The sequence below is a fragment of the Neltuma alba genome, unplaced genomic scaffold (assembly GCF_004799145.2).
Source record: "Neltuma alba isolate B1F8T4 unplaced genomic scaffold, ASM479914v2 tig00011956_pilon, whole genome shotgun sequence".
NCBI classification, from domain to species: Eukaryota; Viridiplantae; Streptophyta; class Magnoliopsida; order Fabales; family Fabaceae; genus Neltuma; species Neltuma alba.
In genome coordinates this window covers 130,128-153,789 of record NW_021636534.1, presented here as the reverse complement: position 1 = coordinate 153,789, position 23,662 = coordinate 130,128, and the positions used below count along the sequence as shown (strand labels likewise).

The following is a 23,662-nucleotide window of genomic DNA, read 5'->3' as shown; positions in this document are numbered from 1 at the left end:
AGTATTAAGTTAAAAATTATTAAATTCTAAATTAGATTTGATAATAACATCTTATTTGATGTTAATCATACTGAATTTACAAATGTCAATAATTTTTTATTTAATATTTAAGGATTTTGAACCTTTGTTTTTTTTTTAATCATTTTGTCAGAGTTTTGTATATGTGTGCGTATCATGTCAACTGATATTTTATGAAAATTGCTCAGCCCAATCGCTCAAATATCTGTTGCAGGGCCTGGTTGAATGGGACCCGCCATAAATTTGACAACTCTCCCGCGGAGTATGCGGTAGTTTTTTTGTTTTCCTTTCAATGAACTGCTGGAGAAATAACTTGTTCATTGTCTACTTATATAAATGTACTACCTCCGATCCTAATTATAAGACCTAATTAATTTATTTGAGGAGATTAAGAAAGTAAGTTAAGTTAGTTATTTGTAATAAATAAGTGTTGTCATTCCTAAAATATCCTTGCTAATTAAGTGTATTGGCTAAAACTATTATCATTAGAAGGACTATCTTAGAAAAAAATACATAAATATGAGAGATAAAATGGATTGGGGTCTTATAATTAGGATCAAACAAAAAGTCAAAGAGGGTATTACATTAAGGACCAGAGGTAGTATTTATAAACATTCATTACAAGCAACTTCAAACAAACACTGATTTAAGGTTGTTTTACGAACAAAAGTCTGGACTTGAACTTTGAAACACTTACGTGGTCTGGTCTGTTTAGTGAGCAAGTGATATTCAAACCTAATAGTATGTTTGTTTATATAAATAAGCCACGCCTATTTACTTAATAAGCATGTTAAACCAACTTGTATGGTTGTGTGTATATAACATACATACACACAAGCATGTAAATCAACTGTGTCCACGTACGAATTTGACAAAAATTGTATATTCAAATACTTCAAAATTAGTTTTAAACACTGTACCTTAAACTACTACCTGCTGTTCTTAATATAAGATCTTATTTAACTTTTATTTTGGTTCTAAATATGATATTCCAATTCACTTGTTTCTCATATTTATTCATTTTTTTACTAAGATAGTTATCCTATTAATAGTCATTTTAGCCAATAAACTTAATTAGTAAGGATGTTTAAAAAACAACATCAATTTATTACAAATAATTAATTTAATTTATTTTTTCAATCTATTTAAATTAGTCAACTAGTTTTATATTTAAAATGATAATTATTGGATACACTATGCAAAACAAATTAAGGAATTCCGGTCCGGGGGGGTTACCAAGAGGCCTCGGTGGATAAATAGTGATAGCCCGCGAAGCCCTAACCCTCGTATTTTTGTTTGTTTGGTTAGAGAAAAAAGAAACGGTAAAAGAAAAAGGATCTGCCCGCCATTTAAAATCCTGCCGAAAAAACTAACCCTCCCGAGTCTTCCCTCCTCAATTCGGATTCGGAGGCTTCCAATTCCAAACGCTGCAAGCGGCAAAGCGAAGCCCTAACTCTTATCCATGGCCGCCGATCCCACTCAGCAGCAACTGGCCCTCGTCCTTGGTGCCGATTCTTCTCACTTTGAATCCCTAATTTCCAATCTTCTCTCCACCACCAATGATCAGCGTTCTCAGGCTGAGTCCCTCTTCAACCTCTGCCTTCAAACTCATCCCGATGCCCTCTTCCTTAAGCTTGCCCATCTCCTTCAATCTTCTCCTCGCCCCGAGGCTCGAACCATGTCCACAATTTTGCTTCGCAGACAACTCACGCGCCAGGACGCTAACCTCTGGCCCCAACTTGCCCCTTCTACTCAGTCCTCACTCAAGTTGGTCCTTTTGAATTCCCTTCAGACTGAGGATGTTAAATCTATTACTAAGAAGCTCTGCGATACCATCTCAGAGCTTGCCTCCGTTATTTTGCCCGATGGCGGCTGGCCAGAGCTCTTACCCTTCATGTTTCAGTGTGTCACGTCGGACAATCTCAAACTGCAAGAAGCAGCTTTGCTGATTTTCGCTCAGTTGGCTCATTATATTGGTGAAACCCTGGTTCCCCAATTGAGCACGCTCCACGCAGTGTTCTTGCAGTGTTTGACGTCATCCAAGAGTTCCGACGTGAGAATTGCCGCTTTGGGCGCCAGTATTAATTTTATACAGTGTTTGTCGAACCCTTCTGATAGGGACAGGTTCCAGGATTTATTGCCACTCATGATGCAAACCTTGACAGAAGCCTTGAATTGTGGCCAGGAAGCCACGGCTCAAGAAGCCCTCGAGTTGTTGATTGAATTGGCCGGAACCGAGCCAAGGTTTTTGAGAAGGCAAATAGTGGATGTGGTCAGTTCAATGTTACAGATTGCAGAGGCGGAATCCTTGGAAGAAGGGACAAGGCACTTGGCCATTGAGTTTGTGATCACCCTAGCCGAAGCCAGGGAGCGTGCCCCTGGGATGATGAGAAAGTTTCCACAGTTTATACGAAGATTGTTTGCCATATTAATGAATATGTTGTTGGATATCGAGGATGATCCTGCATGGCATAGTGCAGACACAGAGGATGAGGATGCAGGCGAGACTAGTAATTATGGTTTCGGACAGGAGTGTTTGGATAGACTTTCAATTTCTTTGGGCGGTAATACAATAGTACCAGTTGCTTCCGACTTGTTGCCCACTTTCTTGGCTGCTTCTGACTGGAAAAAGCATCACGCTGCCCTTATCGCATTTGCACAAATTGCGGAAGGTTGTTCAAAGGTAAACCTGTTTAATATTTATAATTGATTTGTCTTTAGTATTAAGATTCTTTTTTTTACCTTCTTGTGTTTACTGTAATTTTTGCTGATGTTTCGTGTAAGGCATATGCTGTTTCTCATTGCTTTTGTCCCTTGAACGTTTTCAGCCTTGATTTTCTGCCTTGGCTTGTGAGCGTATAAACTGACAAGTTGGCAGGGAGAATCCCTTATATTATGTTCTTACATTTCGCATGTCACATCTTGTGATGCAGGTGATGACGAAGAATCTGGAGCAAGTAGTGTCTATGGTTTTAAATTCATTTAAAGATGTCCATCCTCGTGTACGATGGGCTGCTATAAATGCAATTGGGCAATTGTCCACAGACTTGGGGCCAGAACTGCAGGTTCAGTATCACCATGTCGTGCTGCCTGCATTAGTTGGGGCCATGGACGATTTTCAAAATCCCCGAGTACAGGTTTGCATTTTACCTGCTAATGCCAAATATATGGTCTTATAGTAAGAAATTTAGTCTGGCTGCTCCCTTTAATTTTCCAGACACGTATGGTTCATATTTTGAGCCCTTGCATGGGCTGATCTGACCCTCGGATTGGGCTAAGATATTACCTATCCAACTTGAGGGAAGCCACTTTGTTTGCGTTGGTTGATATTGATCAAAGTAATCTCTAGTGGTTCTCTTTTTTATTCTTTAATCTCAAGTTAATGAAAACTTTGTTAGCTTTATTCATCAGTTTGTCAAACCTATGGACATCTTGATTGAGGTCTTCTGGTTCCCGCATTGTTAACCCTTTTTTTTCTTTTTTTTTTTGGTTGCGGTTTATGTTTTAATCTGTTGAATATTGCTAATAAAATTAGCTACCTTTTATTATCTGAAAGCTAGCCTAATTTTGATTTATTTGACCTGAATTCCATTATGCCCTTGTAAAGCTCTTGTTCAAACTTATTATTTTGTCTTTATAAATTATTATTAGCAGATCAGGGCTTAAATATGGCAATTGGTTGTCTCCTATTTAAACAAGAGTGTCAAGTGTTGTAGTATTGTAACAGTCTTTTTGTATTGCTAGGTTGTTAATATGTTAATCTTTTTCCCTCATTTTCTGCTTTTATACAGGCTCATGCTGCTTCTGCAGTGCTAAATTTCACCGAGAATTGTACCCCAGAAATCCTAACACCTTATTTGGATGGAATTGTGAGCAAACTACTAGTAATCCTACAGGTATCTGACTGGTGCCTGCACCCATCCTGCATTATCATTGTCGAATGTACTTGACTTTATCACTGTGGTTCTTTTTGTTAGAAAGGAATAAGAATTCGCATGTTCCCCTTGTTTCTTCTATGAAAAAACTTATTTACCTAACCTTATATACCTAAGGTGCTTACTTCCAAGCAAATATAACGTGAATTTTTTATGCTAATTATTCTGTAACAAACTCTTGTTATTAATATTGGTAATGCTTTTAAATTCCCTCGTTCTAGTTTGATTGGGCAAAAGTAAATTAAGTATACAAGTGCCAAAGTCTTCTCCTTTCTTTTTTTATTATCCAGTTGAACCCACAATTCTATTTTATCTTGGCTTATAATTAATTATTGCAAGCCTAAGTTTGTGTTTTGTTGGTTTTATTGCTTTCATTTCATTCTGTATGTTTATAATGACTGGACATCTTCGTTGATCCATTTTTGTTAACGTGCTCTTTAAGTAATAAATTTGTTGTTCATGCATGTTCCATGCTTTGTACAAATTTATGATCTAGTATTTGGTTTTTGCGATTTTCCTCCATCTTCCATGCATTCTAGAATGGGAAGCAAATGGTTCAAGAGGGGGCCTTGACAGCTTTGGCATCAGTTGCTGATTCATCACAGGTTCTTTATTTTGCCAATCTTCTCTCTGGTTATGACAATGTTGTTCGCTACACATGAGTAATCAAACTTGTGTTAACAGGAGCAATTTCAGAAATATTATGATGCTGTGATGCCTTACTTGAAAGCTATCTTGGTGAATGCAAATGATAAATCTAATCGTATGCTTCGTGCCAAAGCAATGGAGTGCATTAGTTTGGTAGGAATGGCTGTTGGTAAGGAGAAGTTCAGAGAAGATGCCAAGCAGGTGATACTAATTGTGTAATGTCGCTTTTTTGTTATGATGTCCAACTTGATAATTTTCTGTGATTCTGTTTCAATTTTTTTTTTTAAAAATATTTGTAAAACTTTTCATGTGCTAAACTGCTGATATATGATTTTCTCTGTCAGTTCATGCTCTCGTATTCCATCCTTGTTTTAATTCTTACACATGTCAATGATTGTTTGTAGATGCAGTGTTTTTCAGTATTCACTCAGTGAAGTATAGATTGTTATATTTTGCTTCATTTTCTTAAGGGAGCTCTGCTGTTTTTATTTCTCCTATAGGTCATGGACATCTTAATGACACTGCAACAATCTCAACTGGAGTCTGATGACCCAACTGCGAGTTACATGCTACAAGTATGTTTTCACCAATTTCTTGACATCGATTTTAGAATACAAGCCTTTTTCTCCTCTTATGAAGTATATAAAATTCATAATTTTTTTTAATTTTGGTGACAACGTAATTCTTTTTCTCAAGTGTAATACTCTGTGCTTAAATATCTTTGCAGGCATGGGCACGGCTTTGCAAGTGCCTTGGGCAGGATTTTCTCCCGTGTATGAGTTTTGTCATGCCTCCTTTGCTCCAGTCTGCGCAGCTTAAGCCTGATGTCACCATCACATCTGCAGATTCTGATGCTGAAATTGATGAAGACGATGACAGGTTTGTTTACCTCCTGATGACTTCATTAAGGGTCATAACTATTGACATGCATGTTTTCCCATATTATGATTTGCTGACCTATCCGAATTTTTATCATTTGTTTCCCTTTCATGTGGATTTTATTCCCTTGCTTGAGATTTTCTTTTGCCTGCCCTTTGAAAAGATAAGGCCTACCTATTTCTCCTTTTTCCAATTTTCATTTACATGGTACTATCCTCAGAGACTCAAATATCCTAGATATCATATTTTCTTCCACTTTCATGCCTTTTTTGTGGAAAGAACCTATAGGGCCCTGCATAGTTTTAAGCCTTAGTTTGCAGAACTATGTGGAGGGGCCCTAGGAAAGCTAAAGCTAGATCTTATGAAAAGGAAAAGGGGAGGAAAAAAGGGAAAAGGGAAATGATACCAATAATAATAAGCAGATCATAATGTTGTGCTTATTGAAATAGAAAGAGTAATGATTTTTTGATCTGAAAAGTAAAAGAGATGTAGATTAGATAGATGCTATCCTATGTTGAAGCATGTTGATTTGTTTTGGATACTTAGTCACTTGTATAATTGCAGCATTGAAACGATTACTCTTGGAGATAAAAGGATAGGCATTAAGACCAGTGTCCTGGAGGAGAAAGCCACAGCTTGTAACATGCTATGTTGCTATGCCGATGAATTGAAGGAAGGATTTTTTCCTTGGATTGACCAGGTTGACTTGAAATTGTATTTTATAGAATTTTCTAAACCAAGCTCTAGTTAAGTTTGATGCTAACTTTGCCAAATCATCTAGGTTGCTTTCACATTGGTCCCTCTTCTTAAATTTTATTTTCATGAAGAAGTGAGAAAGGCGGCTGTTTCAGGTATATTCTTAATTTCATAACATCCACATCTTGCCTTCCTTAGAGTGCTTCTATTGTTTTTTTCTTTGGCTGCCAGTCCTTATTGTGACTAATTTCACCTTTCTGCTTTGCCCGTAGCTATGCCTGAACTATTGCGTTCAGCTAAATTAGCTGTAGAGAAGGGACAATCACAAGGCCGTGATGAGACTTACATAAAACAGTTGTCTGATTACATAATACCAAATTTGTTGGAGGCCTTGCACAAGGTCACTGTCCTGCTGATTTTTATAGTATTTGATTTCCAATTCCTAATTTTACGTGTCTGAGAGTGTTTCAGCTGTCTTTCAGGAGCCAGAGATAGAAATTTCTGCCAGCATGTTGGACGCATTGAATGAATGCATACAGGTCTGTAGTAGCATCCATACATCAGGAGCGGTTGTTTTGTTGTTATCTTTTTAATAGAATATAATATAATTACACTTAATCTCTAGTGCCTCCTGTCAAATAATAATGTTAATGCTGGACTAATAGATTGAAATAATGGGAATTGATGCTGTCCTCGTTTGGAAGAATGTAATTCTTATAGTAGCATTTATTTCTAATCCTGGGACATATATGGATTTATGGACATATATGGATTTAAGACTAGTGTATTCTTGGGGACTTTATCATTCCCCTGCCCGTTTTGCCACTCAAACTTAAACTTATCACAGCCAGGGTTTCCCTCTCTTAGGTCTCCGCGGCACTTCTAGAGGAAAGGCATGTGCGGAGTGTTGTTGATGAGATTAAACAGGTTATTTCTGCCAGTTCAACCAGAAAACATGAAAGGGCTGAGAGGGCCAAAGAAGAGGACTTTGATGCAGAAGAAAGAGAATTCCTCAAGGAAGAAAATGAGCAAGAAGAAGAACTTTTTGATCAAGTATGTTGGAATTACATGTTTGTTTTCCGGTTCATTTTGATTTTTTAGTTTTTTTCCGAAGGAATGATGAATTAATTCTTTTATTGAATGTATGCCTGACCTAGGTTGGTGATTGCTTGGGGACATTGATAAAGACATTCAGGGCATCTTTCTTGCCTTTCTTTGATGAGCTTTCCTCGTACATAACACCTATGTTGGTTAGTTCCTGTCACTTTCCTCTCATTGGATTTTTCTTGCTCTAGGAATGAAGTCATTAATCTTTCCATCGCTTGCCAAGACTGCTAATGTATTGTCGGTGCCTGTGATGAATCGCTTGGTCTAAAAACCTCAAGTTTTCTTCAAATACATTTTTTTCTTCAATGTATCTAACTCAATGTTTTCACTGCTTATTACTAACAGGGTAAAGATAAAACCTCAGAGGAAAGGAGGATTGCCATTTGTATATTTGATGATGTTGCTGAACACTGTCGTGAAGCTGCTCTTAAGTAAGACTTTCACCTTTCTTTTTGTTCAAATTTGAATTCTATGTGCTTTCATGTGAATAATTAATCAATCTTTTTTTTTTTTTTTTGTATTTTGAATAGTTTTTCTGAATTATTCTAATTCACTGCACTTCATGTTGCAACAGATATTATGATTTTTACCTTCCGTTCCTACTTGAAGCTTGCAATGATGAGTCTGCAGATGTTCGGCAGGTTTGCTTTGACTTGACTATTAATTCATATTATGCACCCTGTTCCAGAAAATATTCTTGGTTCTTATCCATTTAAATTGAATGCCTTTTTCAGGCAGCTGTTTATGGGGTTGGTGTTTGTGCAGAGTTTGGTGGATCTGTTTTCAAACTCTTTGTTGGAGGTTGATTGCTTGATACTAATTTAATTTTGCCTTGTGTCTTAAAATACTGCTTTGGTAATTTCTCTTTTCTATTGCAGAGGCTCTTTCGAGGTTAGATGCTGTGATCCGGCATCCAAATGCCCTTCATTCAGATAATGTAATGGCATATGACAATGCTGTCTCAGCTTTTGGTAAAATATGCCAGTTCCATCGAGATAGTATAAATGCAACACAGGTACTTTTTGTGGCTGCATGTCTTCACCGTCTTTCAAAATGCTGTTCCTGTTGTAAATTAGTGCTTTGGCTGTTGAAACCCCCCACCCCCCAAAAAAAAGTCTCCTGCATTTACAACACCTCTTATGACTTGCATTGGTCATTGTTGAAAAGTAGGGTCCGGTTTGACATTGGCTAGTGTGCTGTTATGTTTCTGGTTGTATTGTAATGATATCAATCGTTCTGGAACTATGATTTTGACATGCTTTTATTGGGTCCTAAAACTATGCGGGATTGTGATCTTTCAGCTTTTGCCGAAATTATTGTGTGGCTTCCTTGGGTGCTTGATTTCTAAATAGTAGTGGAAGAGTCTCTATTACTAAAGATGCGTAGATGCTTGATATATGTGAAAAGTAAAACATTTGTAACGTTCTAGCCATTTTACCCGCCATCACCGTCAGGCTTTAGTATGTGTAGTTCTAGGCATGGAGGATTTGTTGAGAATCAGATTTGTAGACATGTATACAATTGGCCTGCAGAGGACTGACTTCATTTTATTGTGATAAAATGATTTTGTTGGTTGGCTCCGTAGAATATCTAGGCTGCAAAACTGGTTCCAGGGTAGGAGTTCGGATATTTGCTGATTAATCCCCGGTAGAAATGAAGTTCACTATAAGTATTTATTAGCTGTTTTAACTTACTGTTGATTACAAGTAGTATCTTTGCCCGTTTTATTATTTTTATCATTGTGCCCTTTATTGGTGGCAGCTTGTTCCAGTCTGGCTAAATTGCTTGCCTATAAAGGGTGATTTGATTGAGGCTAAGGTTGTGCATGACCAACTCTGTTCCATGGTTGAAAGGTAAAAGTTCGATTTAAATCCGGAGCATGTTTTGACCTTTGACTGAATGCTGTCCGCTTTATGTGCTGCCCCTTTTGAAACTGATCTCGAGCATGTTATATGCGTTTCACAGGTCAGATAGAGAACTTTTAGGTCCCAACCATCAATATCTTCCCAAAATAGTTGCTGTTTTTGCTGAGGTATATGCATTATGATTTTGTTGTATTGTCTCTTGATTATTTCCGTGACATATTGGTGCTACTTCCATTGCCGTTTTAAAACTTGTTTCCATCAATGGTTGGAAGGTTTTATGTGCGGGCAATGATCTGGCAACTGAACAAACTGCTAGTCGGATGATTAATCTATTGAGGCAGCTTCAGCAGACTTTGCCACCTTCTACCCTTGCTTCAACTTGGTCATCCTTGCAGCCTCAGCAACAGCTTGCACTGCAGTCCATCCTATCATCCTAGTTATGCTTTACGGTATGTTCGCGATGGTCCCTCCTCACAAGACATATTTAAGGAAGCTGCTGCATCAAGTCGAAGTTGTACCTTTGGCATTGGAGTGTCCTTTTGAGAATCAGCTGTGTCTGGTACTCTGGTTGTGTTTTCGGATGGCTGGATCCCGATTTGGTAGTGCTACCCGGAAATTCTGAGGCATTGTTTGTCACTCAGAGCGGTTTTGATTGGTAGGATTGGAAGTATAGAAATTCTTGGTATAGAATGTTTGCGTCGAAGTGTTATTCAGAAGGAATCACAACTCACAAGGTTGTAACTTGATCCTGTCTCTGGATGATGGGACAAGGTGTGATCTAAGTCACCTCATGTAACATTGTGTCTTGTTGTGAGTTTTAGCAGTTTTGGTAATTTATTTGTCCTTTGATGTCAGAAACTTTTTATTTGATTATTTTGTATTTATAAGCTTGTTTATAACGGTTTCTGGTTTCTCTTTCCGCCACTTCGCATTCAACTATTGCGACTACAGCCTTTTATGTCCAAAAATAATTTTTAAAAATATATTTTCAGATTAATTTTATTGTACTTACTGTTTCTTTCCGTTTATAATCAAATTAACGCAAACAGCATCCTCGGCTATGCCATTTTAAATCAAGAGGATGTCCAGAATATGGTGCTAATTTTGGTTCTATAGTAACCATAAAATTCATCAAGCAATTAAACTCCATATTAGGAGGATGTCTGTGGTTTCATTTTCTATTGTGCATATAAATGAAGAGATTAGTGAGAAGTAATTCATGACTTCTAGCTTTGTTTAGCCGTTTTAACTGAGCTCACTTGCATCGCCCAGGAGAATAACTTTGAATGAAGTTGTCATTTTAGTTTATTTTTTTAATCGATTTTCTCACATTAGTAAGAGAGTAGTTTCACGAGTTGCAAAGGGCGAGTTTAGAAGTGTGCTGACTCTGAACCTTTAAGCCTCATCTAATTCAAATTCAAAATATGACTCCCATCGTACGGAATGGGTTAGAACTTAAAACTGCAACTTGCCCCCTCCATTTCAGCATCTAAATCCCCGTAATATCTCCGTTGACAAATTTGTAGGAAGTAGGGAGGTAGGCAAGTATATGTGTACGGCAAAGATTTTCTTAAAAACAAAACTGTTGATTATTTACTTGTATATATTTTCTCAGTTCCATAATACGATTTTGGTTCGTCATTGATATATCAAATGACGGATGCAGGATCATTAGGAGCGGCATTTATTTCAATATACTACTTCTAATTTTTAATATAAGAACTTGTTTGGCTTTTATTTTTGTCCTAAATATAATACCATAATCTACTTTGTCTCTCATATTTATCTTTTTCTTTTTTAAGATAATCTTTATAGTAATAGTACTTCTAACCAATATACTTGATTAGTTGGGGTGTTTAAGAAAACAATACTTATTTGTTATAAATAACTAACTTAACTAAATTTTTTAATGATATCAAACTAGTCTACTAGCTTTTATATTAAAGACCGAGTAACTTGAAGGTCATAAAGGTCCTTAGCATTCATTAGCAGTTGAAATATCAAACATCTTTCATCTCAATATCTCTTACTTTATCGACTACCACAAAAAAGAAGTCTTGAATAAAAAAGAAAAAAGATACTCACCATATTTTTTAATAAAATTAATCAATCATCATATTATACATAACTAACCAAACGTCAAATCTTTCTTAAAATTAAAGTTCACACAAATTTTAAGTGTCTACATGTTCTCGTCACTCTGGTAATCAATAAAATTTGTATCCCTCGGTCCGTTAATTGATCATTATTATTTTCTATACGCATAAATTTGAATTTTGAAAAGATTTGGAAAGATAACAATGCCAGAATACGATAACACTAACGTCTTTTTCCCCATATCTCCATTCATGTCTAACGTAAGATATCCATTGGGAACTTTGGAGTCATCCAATAATTAATTATTCAATTGTCACTATAGACAACTTAGAGAAAAGGAAAGTTGCATGATTCGCTCAAATTGAAATATCTTAAACGTCTTTCTCAGTCGATTAGAAAATCAGACAGGCAAACTTGTGGGTGAGGAAGAATCTATGGACAGAACATAATAAATGAAATGGTCAAGTGATCATTTGCTTGGTCCACCTCGGTTTCAAGCATGGTTCAGTGTCTTGGTTTAAGGGTACATATGAGGGGATGGTTTTGGAGCCTCCATGTGGCTCTCATTCATGCCCTTAACTCCTTTTCCTTTCAACTGTTTGACTCAACAAAAATTAGAGGAAGAGAAGACAAAGACAGGATATTGATCAATCCCCTCGAATCCTAGGTTTTATTCTCCTCTGGGGATTTCTAGGTGGTTTGGGATGTCATTGTTCTTTAGCGTGGCCTAAGGATCATTTCTCATATTGGATATTGACTATAAGTTATATTTTAATGTAGATTCAAGATATAGGATCAATGGTTAGGTAACAGTGCTTTTACTTTGATAAGGACTTCAATTTCTGTCACAAAATGTTCAGACTTGAGTGGCAATTAACTAACACATGTATATAATTAACTGCTTGACACAAAAATATGATGATATCAAGTAATTTTCCCAAAATGCATTTTTCAAAGCTAAGCTGTTAAGAGAAGAAAAGCAATGCCATTGGATTTTATATTTGGTTCATTTATTAAACTAAATCTCGACTGTTTCAGACAGCAACGCCTAGAGGAGACAGTAAATAGCCACTAGTCGGATCTGTTCAAAGTAAGGGAGGCAAGTGAATTTGAAGGTTAATTTGTCTCTGTCATGCGAAAGATATTTAAAAAAATGTAAGAATCTCAAGATGATGTGCTTCTATTATATTAATACCACTTGCAAACTTGAAAAATAGGCAACTTTTCATCCATATATAACATAATCCCAATACTTGCAACGAGCAGCATGAAGAATAGCCTTCTACTGCCACATTAAAAGCTGAAACTAGTTTCTGCTTATATCCCTCAAACACCATCTCTTGAACACCTTGTCATGGAAATTCATTTCCAGCAACCAAAGCCGCTCCAGAAAGCATCACATGTTCCAATCAGCAGAGGAGGCAAGTTCAAAGGAAGGAACAAGAACAATGGCACGAACAAATTTGTTGGTGTGAGACAAAGACCTTCTGGGAGATGGGTGGCTGAGATCAAAGACACAACCCAGAAGATAAGAATGTGGCTTGGCACATTTGAGACTGCAGAAGAAGCAGCCAGGGCTTATGATGAAGCTGCCTGCCTTCTTCGAGGATCCAACACTCGCACCAACTTCATCACTCGCGTTTCCACAGATTCTCCTCTCGCTTCTCGTATTCGAAATCTGCTTAACAACAGAAAAGTAACCAAAGAACAAGATGTTGATGCTTCTTCTTCGAGAGTCAACCCTACTAGCTCTGGTGGTACTAGTACTACTGGGAGCTCAGACTCAAGCAATGATGACAAAAATGATAGCTCTCTTTCTAGTGGGAAAATTCAGAACACAGAGTTATTTGCTGATGGATATAGACCAGATTTGAGCAGTTACGGGGAGGGATTTGATTTATGCCCCCAATCTAATCTTTCGTGGGGTCTTGGACCTATCGTTGATCGTTTTCCTTTTGCTCAAGTATTGGACGCGCCGAAGACTGATGGTGTTGCTGACACAGTTGAGTTAGAGCTTTCAGAATTCGAGAGGATGAAAGTTGAAAGACAGATATCAGCTTCACTCTATGCAATTAATGGAGTCCATGAGTACATGGAAACTGTCCAGGATTCTAGTGAAGAAGCTCTTTGGGATCTTCCACCCTTGTGGTCAATGTTTTGCTAAATTCAAAGTTCTAAATGACCTTTAAATCAGTCTTTTCTTCAGTGCTCCTAGTTAATAATATCATCCACCATCGTTCCTAAACAATCTCAGAGTCAGGAAGAGTTCGGGATCTTGACTTGGGATAGAGTTCTGCTTGCCTTTCTGCTTCATAAATATCAGCTAGAAAGCGAGTTGCATTAGCTCTTTGTGAATGCCTTGTTTTTCAACTGCCATATCTGTATCGAAGTATTCTAATGTAAATCTTGAAGGATTGTATCTATGATTTTTAAATATACGTTTGGGTGGAAACTCAATATTTTGAGAGTTTCAAGTACCTCTACAGGGCACTATCTGATCTAATTAAAGTTACTGAACAGTTCCTTCAAAATATTTGTCTGTCAAAAAGCCAAAAGAACCATGATCCTTACTCAAAAGGAGTGCTTCCAGATCTTCTGGGATTTAGGCTTACCATATCTGCATAAATCATGCCTTCTGATAGTCCAGATTAGCCACAAAAACACACATTTTAAATCTCTCATTAGATAAATAGATTGTGGTTGTGTGTAGTTATCCCATACCAGCTAGTTGTGATTTGAACATCATAAAAATGACTAACTACAATTTATTTTAAGAAAAAAAGACTGAAGATTATGTCACTCATCACTTGTGATGATTAGATTACTCGTTGCTCATATTTCAAATACGTCATTTATATCTAACTTGTGGACCCAAAAGCTCCTTTTCTTTGTTCATTTTTTTTTAATAATAATATTTGTACTTTCCCCAATCCTTATCCTTCTTTCCCTTCAATTTGGCCCATGGAGGCTACATTGAGCCATATTTAGAAATATCTCCAAAACAACCACACCACATATATACTACTAATGGATTCATTTTAGGGTTAAAAAGGACTTGAAGTTGATAGGTGTGGGTTATTCCACATCGGTTGCAATAGGTGGCAAGTCAAGCGACAAGCATATAATTGAGTGGGAAAAAAATAACAGTTAAGAACCCATAACTTGTATCAGTAATGATATTTAAAAACTTTAGAAAAAATTTTTTCTTCCAAAGATCATTAAAGTAATTTTCTACTATGTACTTCTTAATATATTACTAGTGTTCCTATATTTACACCTTAATTTCTTGATGTTACAGAGATCACTTAATAAACATATGAACAGCAACTTATTTTTATGGTGTCAGAAAATATAGTTTTCAAGCATCATAGCAGGGAAATAAAATAACCTTAAAAAAGTAATTAGGTCCAAGATTTTAGCCCCAAAATGGGGGAAACTGTCCATGGGAATTGGTCAATTTTGAGAGATATCATAGGACACACCATATAACACTATAATTGGCTAAGACAATAACAAATGGTAGGAATTTAATGCTTTTTTTTTTCCTCGTTAGTTTTAGCATTACCTGTTGCTGCACAACCTTTCATGGTACCTAAATTCCATGGTCAAAGGAAGTCTGTTAACCTTCTTGGCATGCCAATGACTGTGCACAGTTAATGAACATATAAAATCAGACACCACATGGCCGGAAACAGTGGCCGACATAACAGTGTGATCAACATCAAATAGTTAAGGTCAGCATTCAGATCCTTTTTGGTTCTCTCTTACCTTGTAAGTGATATTTTCGTGACCTTAAAAGATCTTTTACTTTCCTGCACTGGATCAATATAGTTTATCCATGCTCTTACTTGTTTTATTTTTTTCAGAAAATATTCAAAAATAAAGACCATGCTTTTGTCTGTGGGTTATTTCTCGACCAATTATGAATCTTCAGTCTTCCGATTTCTTTCGCCCCATAACTTTACTTATTTCCATTCTCTCATGATTAAGCATTATTATTGAAACGTTAAAGAAAAGAAATATAATTATTTAAAAATTTAATTTTTGCTATAGCACTATCTTTCTTTCGGCCAAATTGGTATACATCACCATCTAAATTTGTGGCTCTTTAATACTTGAAATAGAAGATATGCATTTAGTTTAATTATTTCTCCAAACTATATATAATTACTCCAACGCGTTAGTTATCCAAATAATTAACCTTAGCAAAATTAAATTCTATGCATGAAACCACCCAATTTTTTTTTTTTTTTAAAAAGGCCAATTGGGACTACTTTCTAATTGAAAAACAAAAAAACCAAAAAGTTAGGCATATTTTACTTTCGTAATTGTGATAGCGGCCCCTTTTTTTTTTTTTTTTGCGCCATATATAGTGGGCTTGTTCTCTGGTAATCTTATTTCTGTGGACGGACACATAAGCCGATAGTGAAAACACCGAAGGTCAGGCATGGAAGCTGCAAAGGTGACTGTGAAAGCTGTGGCTGTGATCGCCGGAAATAACAACGTGAGAGGAGCTCTTCAGTTTGTGCAACACCCCGACGGTCTCTTACTCTTCTTTTCTTTTCTTTTTTTTGTCCTTTTTGGGTATTGAAGCTGTTCTAATTGTTTAATCCGAAATTCAGCTAATTTTGGGTAAGTTTCTGCAGGAACTACTCATGTAAAAGGGAGAGTCACTGGTTTGTCCCCGGGCCTCCACGGATTCCATATTCACGCTCTCGGTGACACCACTAATGGCTGCAATTCCACTGGTTCGGAATTTTATTTCTTCGATTCATAATGAATTCGCACTCTTCTCTAGCTGAGTATCCTTTTCGTTTTCGAATTAGTTTCCGTGATAAATTGTTCTGAATCGCAGGCCCTCATTTCAATCCATTCAAGAAAGACCATGGGGCTCGAACAGATGATGAGCGTCATGCTGGAGATTTGGGTAACATTGTTGCAGGCCCGGATGGTATTTACTACCTTCATTTTCCTTATCTGTTTTGATATTTCGACTCCTTTGAGTCTTTTCAGAGGTATTCACTGCATGCATTATCTTCTGTAGGGGTTGCTGATGTTTCAATCACAGACAGAAAGGTAAGCACTCATCCATGGTATGCTGACCATCTATCTGGTTGATACTGTGTTAATGAAATTTATGTTTCAATTTAATCGGCAAAGTACTTTAACATGGCCTTGTTTCATTTTCAACCAGTAGATACCACTAAGTGGAGTTCATTCCATTCTTGGGAGGGCAGTCGTTGTGCATGCTGATCCTGACGATCTTGGTAGAGGTAAGATTATGAAATTTGGCTCCAAAAAAGAGTTTCCGGCTCCATCAATGTCAGATATAGCTTCCTTTTTACTCTTCCTAGTTATATAATTCTACAATGGGTGTTGAAGTTGGTTATCTATTTACCGCTATCTTGACTACTCTTAGAAGTTCTACATGAGAAGTCTTTTGTATCGCATATCTCTAGGCTGTTTACTTTGTCTTCCTCGTATTTAAGACCCATTATTTTAATCCTGTTACAGCTAGTCTGCTACAATGACAAAAGCCTATAATGCACAACCGTTAATTACTTGCCTATGCATATCATAATATGAATAGAGTAGCTGAGAAATTTAGACATAATGAGTCTCTTATCATGTCTGAACCCGAATGCTTCGTTATGAATGCATGGCGCATGTTTTTTCCAACCAAAGTTGTCTCTACCTTCTGCCCTCAAGGTTCTATATGTCCTTTACTTGTGAAAGTAAATTTCTCTGTCTAGTGGTTGAAAACTAATAGCCAGCCTTTGTAATTGGATATTTCTCCCCAAATATGGGTTCTAATGTCAGAGTCTATGCACAAGATGTGCGTAAACTATATTCACAAAGTTGTTACTTGAAGTGACTTCAGAATAAAGTCGTTGGATATTGAGATTTGTCTAGGTTGCAATTATGATAATTCAAAAAAATGTGGTAACGACACATTCTTGCACCTTAAGGTCAAACAAAAAGTTAAGAAATCGTGCCTAGGACGTGATGACGGCGAAGTTTAGGCCTTTTAAAGGCGAAGACAAAAGTAGAACTTTTATCTGATTAGTTGTCCTGCCAGTGCTAGTCCAGATAGTTACACCTGATAAAAAGCATGACAATCATTTCTTCATATACGTTCTGGGGAAGCTGGAAATTAAGTAACTATATTGAGTATTTTCTGGCAAGGCATATGGTGATTGCCACCTAATGTGAGTCAAATTCTTTTTCCTTGCAAAAAATGATATTTTGTTCGCGTATTACTTGTATTTCAGCGTTAAGACAGAAGTCCAATTTACCATGTGTTTTCCCTTAAACTGACCAACCGGCATTTGCTTTTCGTTAAGGTACTAGGTTCTGAAGCACATTTGATCAATTCTCTGCTAATTATTCCACCAAATAAAGAAATTTAGGTGCAATTTTTTTGGTATTTTCTATCTAGTTTCTCAATAACATCATGACAAATGAACGGCTTAAGCTCAAGTATCAAATGACTGGGTCTATGAAGAAATTTCCTTCACATGTTAGGTTTCATTCAAGAACCAAATAACAAATACTAAAGACAAACATAGTCCTACTCTGATATCATGTCTAGTGAGTAATGACTAGTGTTACGTCCCTATTTCCAGATGTCTCATAAAATTTTCGCTTGGTTACATGTGCCTGCCTCTGACCTTCATGGTGTTTGTTTAGACCCGGATGAACCGCTTACGAAGCTGCTGTCTTTGCTTATCTTTTGAATTTGATGCGACAGGTGGGCATGAACTAAGCAAGACCACTGGTAATGCGGGTGCAAGAGTAGGATGCGGTAATGCTTCTCTTCTACAATCAATTTAGCCATTACTAAACTAAACTTTGCTTCTTGGTTTTCGCTATTAATCTCTCTTAAATAATCGTTTAATAAAATTTCAAGACCTATATAAAAACAAGATTCTCTTTCAACATTTATTTGTTATAACACATAACTATTTGTTTATATTATTTTTAATATAACAAATTATATGTTTTTCCAGTTATATATTGATTTAAAAGATTAAATGGGGTATTTACTATTTAAGAAACAAAAGCCTAAACACTAAACAAAACCCCATTACATGGATTTTTCATTTTTCTATGTAAATTGATCAAATGGATCGTAGGAATAAAAACAAGCATGGGTGATATTTCAACTTGAAATTGAAGTGCTTAAAACCAAATTGTAGACATTTAAACGTCACGTCACGTCATGTTTAGCCAGTTAATTAGGGCCCAGGGGACATCGATGCAGAAGACTTAAAATGCCATTGTCAGGTTCAGTTTGGTTTAATAGTGTCTGCTGGCTTTTGCCTTAAGGCTGACCATAACAATTTGCTGAGCAGGTATCATTGGCCTCCGATCATCTGTTTGAGAGACTCTGCCTTTTATCCCCAAACCTTATGGAAGACATCTGTATATTGAATTATAACGTTGTCCGTTCTATGATTTTGACTTGGTCTCCTGTAATTATCCAATGCCCAATAGAGTTACCTTCTTTTATTTCAAGAAATTAGAGTGCACATTATGTTTGAATTTGTCGGTTGATAGTATCTATAAAATGCGTAACTCAATTTGTCTATGCTCATGAGATCCAGTCGGATTAAAAAATATGCCTCAAGTTTGCGAAAAAGAAGCAGCAGCAACAGCAAAATCTTATCATCCGACCATGTGAGGCTGGCAGAAAAAGCAAATGCACCATATAAAAAAAATTGAAGATGTTTAAATGTAAATAGTATACAGATGTATTCGAAAAGAAAAATATTAAGCGAGTTGCTGCTCCATTAATGGTTAGAGGTACATTATCCACCTACCTTAGCAAAAGCCTTGGAGCCAGGATCAAGTACTCCAAACAAAGCTAAAATATTTAATCTAAAATCCGCAAGATAAATTCTAGGGGTAGTTATCATCCGGTCATTAGCCATGTCAATATCATATAAAGCCTATCCACTACAAGGGTTGACACTAAATGCCATGCAAATTTAATCGATCTTTAAAACCATGCTCCTATTCCTCAGCGAACTGATAAAGCACTTACGAAGCATAGCGGGTACAACTTTATTTACAACGAAGGACTGAAATTCATCACACAAAACGAGACATGAAACCCCGCAAGAAAGACAATACAGCAAATAATGCAATATTGCAGTCCTATTGTTGAATTCAAACGCCACACACTAGCCGTGGCGCAGCCGGCACGATTGTCAGTGTAATGTAGACAATAACCAACAAGATCGGTGGCAAATGCGTCTTTGGTGCCCAGAAGCCCGTGTAAGAGTGCCATTACAGCAGCTCTATCCTCTCAACCAGGTGTTTCTGTAGGATGAATTGTCTCGCAAAGAGGCATCGTGAGGCTTGTATTCCATGACATAATTATGAGGAAGCTTCAAGTGACGTTTAATTGAATCCCTCAGAGCCATCACGGCCTGGATTGAGAAAATTAAGAATATTATAAATAAAATCCATGCATGTTGCATGCACGTGCAAAGACATACAAGGCCAGTAATAATGCTAACCTGATGATCAGATGCATTGCGATTCCAGACACTCAATATATCCTCATTGAAACGAATGCTTAGCACTGCACCACATATGTTATCCCCATAATCGAGCTGGTCACCTACTAAGGCAAGAACCTGCACACAGTCAAGTATGCCTCAGAATCCCCAATAACCAATTTTTAGCCCCATGCAACGGTGTTTTGGCATTACCATGCCAGAAGATGAACTCTAATGATAATAAATGCCGACAGATCATTATTAAGATATAACCAAGCAAGAGAAATTTCTAGTATGATTAGGTCTGTCCATAATTAGCCATCATATATAAAATTAAAAGGATAGTATTTGACAGGGACGCCTACGAAAGAAAGAATTCGCACAAACAGAATCAAGAATTTATCCAACCAAATATATAGAATCTTGTTGACTGAAATGCCCTCGCATATATAAGTAAAATTCACAGAATGAGCATTGTTCAATCAGGCACATTTGGAAATCCTCTCAATCTCTAATTCCTGATAATGAAAATAGTTAAACAGGAGAGATTTACTAAACGAGTCAATTGTATTCTAAGTAGGAAATCATCAAAACAAAACACTTATGAGAACTTTCCTGCCATGTGAGAAAAAGCCAACCCCATGCAACATTCTTTCCCTAATTTTTCTTTTTCAAGTCTTTATGGAGACTTTGGATCCCTTCCATACTCTTAAGTCTTAAAACGCTTCTTCAAGAAGCCAAAGGATATACAAGCAACCAGACAGGTCAGCATCATCCCCTGGTGTTTTCAAAAGGTTAAGGATGTGTGGTTAATTCAAGATTGAATTCCAATATTCATTAGCTGGCACTGATTTACTCTCATACTGTAGTTAGAGCCAGACATAATCCATGCGAAAAAAATGTTAGTAGGGCTTAAACGTTGTAGCTTGTCTTTTTCTAGGTGTATATTTCAAGAAACAAAAGATGGGGAGACATCTGCAAGTAAAATCAGCATTTTTCACATGAATTTGTTTTCCCTGTGGTCAAATCAGGAATTGATAAGATTACCACCTAAAGATCACATGAAAAATCCATGCAAGACACTTAGGACCTATCGGTCATCCAATGAGAAGTCCACTTAACCCTAATGTAGACACATTTGGCCACAAGAAGAGCAACACGAATAGGGCAACTGGGATACAATTTCACTACACAGATGGGGATCTGTAAACTAGGAAACGTCTTCACCTTCAGCAATGATGAAAATAAGAGTAAGTTTAAATGCTGGCATTAACTAAACGTAAGACATTAGCAACGAACTGCTCAGTGTTCACCAAGTTGACAAGAAAAATGAAATTATATATTTATCTGGAAAAATGAAAAGGTTGGCAGACATTTCACAGGGAAGAGATAAAGAGAGAAAGATTTTGATTTACCAAGTCCTCCCAAAAACGGCCTGAAACAACCTTTTTGAATCGTATGATCCACTTACCACCATTACAATTAGCTGGGTCCTGAAAAGAAAAAATAACCCAGCATGTCAATGCAGAGTAAAACCGCTATAGAGCAGAAATTTCCAAATTCCAGTCAACAAAAAGGCAACTCCAAGGGCAGGCTTTTGAATGTCTACTACCTCCCATAAAGGGCGAATTCCTTCCTTAAAAAGATGCAAATCTGTTGGTACTGGCAAGGACGAAGGGCGAGCTAGATGGCAATAGCAAACCCAAAAACCTTCAACCTATTAATATGTAACACCAAAGAATCAGGAAAGCGCCCAAGAACAAGAACATTTGCAAATAGATAAAGTATTCCAATGCGTGCAGTTTGATCCTTGCAAGCGAAAGTAGCTTAGGATCTTACCGTACTGAAATCAACAATTCTCTTTATGTTGTCTTCGTATGATGTCTGATTTCGAACTCCAGGTGTACGGCGGGTATACCAGAATACAAATTTGTGCTGCTCAAAAGACATTATCAATACAAAATGAATAAATGATTGCACAAAAGCCTTTGAGGGAGAAGCGAATTACAGAACATCGGGGATCCTCTCATGTAAAGAGTAATTATTTCGCCTTGGAATCAATATAGAAGGCCCAACCACCAAGTTTAGGGTATAATTGAAATATAAACATAAATTGAGCTCAAAAATGAAAATGCTCCTCACAAAAACAGCTCAGCAATGTTCTCTCGACTCAAAATTATACGAAAAAATAACCAAGAAAAAAAAAACTGATGTTTGCACACAGTTGGACCATTAGCGATTGTCAAAATCCAGGGAGAAAAATATCACAAACAGTCAGTTGGACAGAAAATAGGGAGAGAAACCTTTAGGGGATGAAGACCAGCTTTGAGGTCACGAGACTGTCGTTCTTCGGCCTCCTTATTAGAAGTATCGCCGCAAACGGAAGCCAAAGGAGGCGAGGAATCTCCGATTTGCTCGAGTTTAGTGTTGTTAGAGTTGGCATTGGAAGTCTTGTTGGTGACCTCTGATTCTCTCTTCTCGGCTGCCATATCTACTATCAGTTTCAAAAACCCTAATTACTTTTTCCTTTTAGACAGCTTTGGGAGATGAGAGACGGAGAATGCGCGGAAGCAGTTGCCTTCTACCTTCGCGCTTCCGGTTAGGGCTTGGCACGCCGTCAGCTTGCTTAAGGCCTCTTTTTTTTTTTTTTTTGGGGTCAAAGTCAGCTTAACGCCCCGAGCAAACCGACTCTTCCTGCATATATCAATCAATTTACTTTAAATATCCTGCCAATATAATTTGTTGATAATCAGTTTTTTCAGAAAAAAATATTAGGACCACAAATATACTATAAAATTTATTAAAAAATGTATATTTATATGATTTTTCTGAATTATAAAGGTTAAGATTTTCCCTTTTTCACCAGAAGTAAAGGTTGAGATTCGAACCGCTTGTTTAGACCGTGAGAGCTTCAACTGATAACTTAATAATTATTTAATTATGAGAAAGAAAAGTTATGTATTTTATAATAAGAATAAAATACAAACATAAACTTGGTGTTGCACAAATATGTATCCACCAAACCATCCCCTTTTTTTTTTGTGACACCAAACCATCTTTTTAGGCTTTAATATTTTTTGGCCGACAAGCTTGTGTTTTTCTTTCTTCTGACGTTTCACTTCTCTCTTTCTTTTTCTGTTGTCTTTCTGTTAATATTTTTTCAATAAATGAAGAAACCCGGGGCAGTATTATAACTTATTTAACAGTCCATGACCATTTTCTTTAGGCCTGCAATATTTTAAGAAGCATGAGATATACTAGTCTTAATAATAATATGGTTCTCAAAATAGAAATTAAGTTCGCTGGTCAAAAAACAAAATAGAAATTAGTTTAACGATATCAAAATTCCATTTTTTTATCGGGGTCAAAATTCCATATAATCCTCCACTTTCATACATATAAAATATCAAATTTATGAATAGTTTCATTATGTATAGATATGAATCAACTGTTTTTTTTTAATTTTGGGTAACAACTTTTATTATTTCAATTTCTTACGCATTTTGCTAGGTTTTTCCATTTTTATTCTTGTAGTATCGATATTTTTTCTTACGGTTTAACGGAACTTAAATAGTAAAAAGATAAATATAAAATTTCGGTTCAAATTATTAAAATAAAAAACTGTTTTCTGCTTCTTCTTTTTTAACTTATAAAAACTACACCGAAAAAGGTGCCTCCTGTACGCGCACAGGGGGAAGAGAGAGAGAGATTAGTGAGGGCTTGAAGATAATATGGAAAACGCTATTTGAGCTGGAAAAGTGGGTTCCTTTGGTCCCTCTTGTTGGAATCAGCGAACCAAACCAACGATTGAACCCACTCAAGCAAAAGCCACCCACCACGTCCACCTCCACCTCCATTTTCAGACCCAACACGACCCCAGGCAGAAGGAAGAGAGAAGGTAGCACAATAA

General features: G+C 36.7%; 4 protein-coding genes across 5 annotated transcripts; 3 read left to right on the top strand and 1 right to left on the bottom strand.

Moving 5' to 3' along the window:
* The first annotated feature begins 1,394 nt into the window (after positions 1-1,394).
* Positions 1,395-10,044, top strand: LOC114719869 (importin-5). The gene is made up of 20 exons (XM_028905434.1): positions 1,395-2,701; positions 2,952-3,155; positions 3,810-3,914; positions 4,493-4,558; positions 4,638-4,802; positions 5,102-5,176; positions 5,329-5,480; positions 6,045-6,180; positions 6,262-6,331; positions 6,449-6,576; positions 6,659-6,715; positions 7,044-7,229; positions 7,334-7,426; positions 7,629-7,714; positions 7,858-7,924; positions 8,018-8,084; positions 8,162-8,298; positions 9,045-9,136; positions 9,249-9,315; positions 9,421-10,044. Exons 1-20 carry the CDS (start codon positions 1,481-1,483, stop codon positions 9,583-9,585), a joined length of 3,339 nt encoding a protein of 1,112 aa, XP_028761267.1. The 5' UTR covers positions 1,395-1,480; the 3' UTR covers positions 9,586-10,044.
* Positions 10,045-12,586: 2,542 nt separating this feature from the next.
* On the top strand, positions 12,587-13,615 carry LOC114719871 (ethylene-responsive transcription factor ERN1-like). Its single transcript, XM_028905436.1, has one exon. It carries the CDS (start codon positions 12,600-12,602, stop codon positions 13,407-13,409), a length of 810 nt encoding a protein of 269 aa, XP_028761269.1. The 5' UTR covers positions 12,587-12,599; the 3' UTR covers positions 13,410-13,615.
* Positions 13,616-15,634: 2,019 nt separating this feature from the next.
* LOC114719876 (superoxide dismutase [Cu-Zn] 2-like) lies at positions 15,635-18,836 on the top strand. 2 transcript variants are annotated; one of them, XM_028905442.1, is made up of 7 exons: positions 15,635-15,786; positions 15,892-15,993; positions 16,101-16,196; positions 16,290-16,321; positions 16,443-16,518; positions 17,997-18,050; positions 18,601-18,836. In XM_028905442.1, exons 1-7 carry the CDS (start codon positions 15,693-15,695, stop codon positions 18,627-18,629), a joined length of 483 nt encoding a protein of 160 aa, XP_028761275.1. In that variant the 5' UTR covers positions 15,635-15,692; the 3' UTR covers positions 18,630-18,836. The 2 variants fall into 2 exon arrangements, with proteins under 2 accessions (XP_028761275.1, XP_028761276.1); XM_028905443.1 differs by lacking the exons at positions 17,997-18,050; positions 18,601-18,836 and adding an exon at positions 17,712-17,989 and having other exon boundaries at positions 16,443-16,554.
* A 262-nt stretch (positions 18,837-19,098) lies between these two features.
* On the bottom strand, positions 19,099-22,378 carry LOC114719872 (eukaryotic translation initiation factor NCBP-like). The gene is made up of 6 exons (XM_028905437.1): positions 22,056-22,378; positions 21,592-21,687; positions 21,365-21,469; positions 21,168-21,245; positions 19,771-19,890; positions 19,099-19,680 (listed from the first exon to the last, which is right to left on the bottom strand). The coding sequence occupies exons 1-6, from the start codon at positions 22,239-22,241 to the stop codon at positions 19,549-19,551; spliced, it is 717 nt and encodes a 238-aa protein (XP_028761270.1). The 5' UTR covers positions 22,242-22,378; the 3' UTR covers positions 19,099-19,548.
* Positions 22,379-23,662: the final 1,284 nt, after the last annotated feature.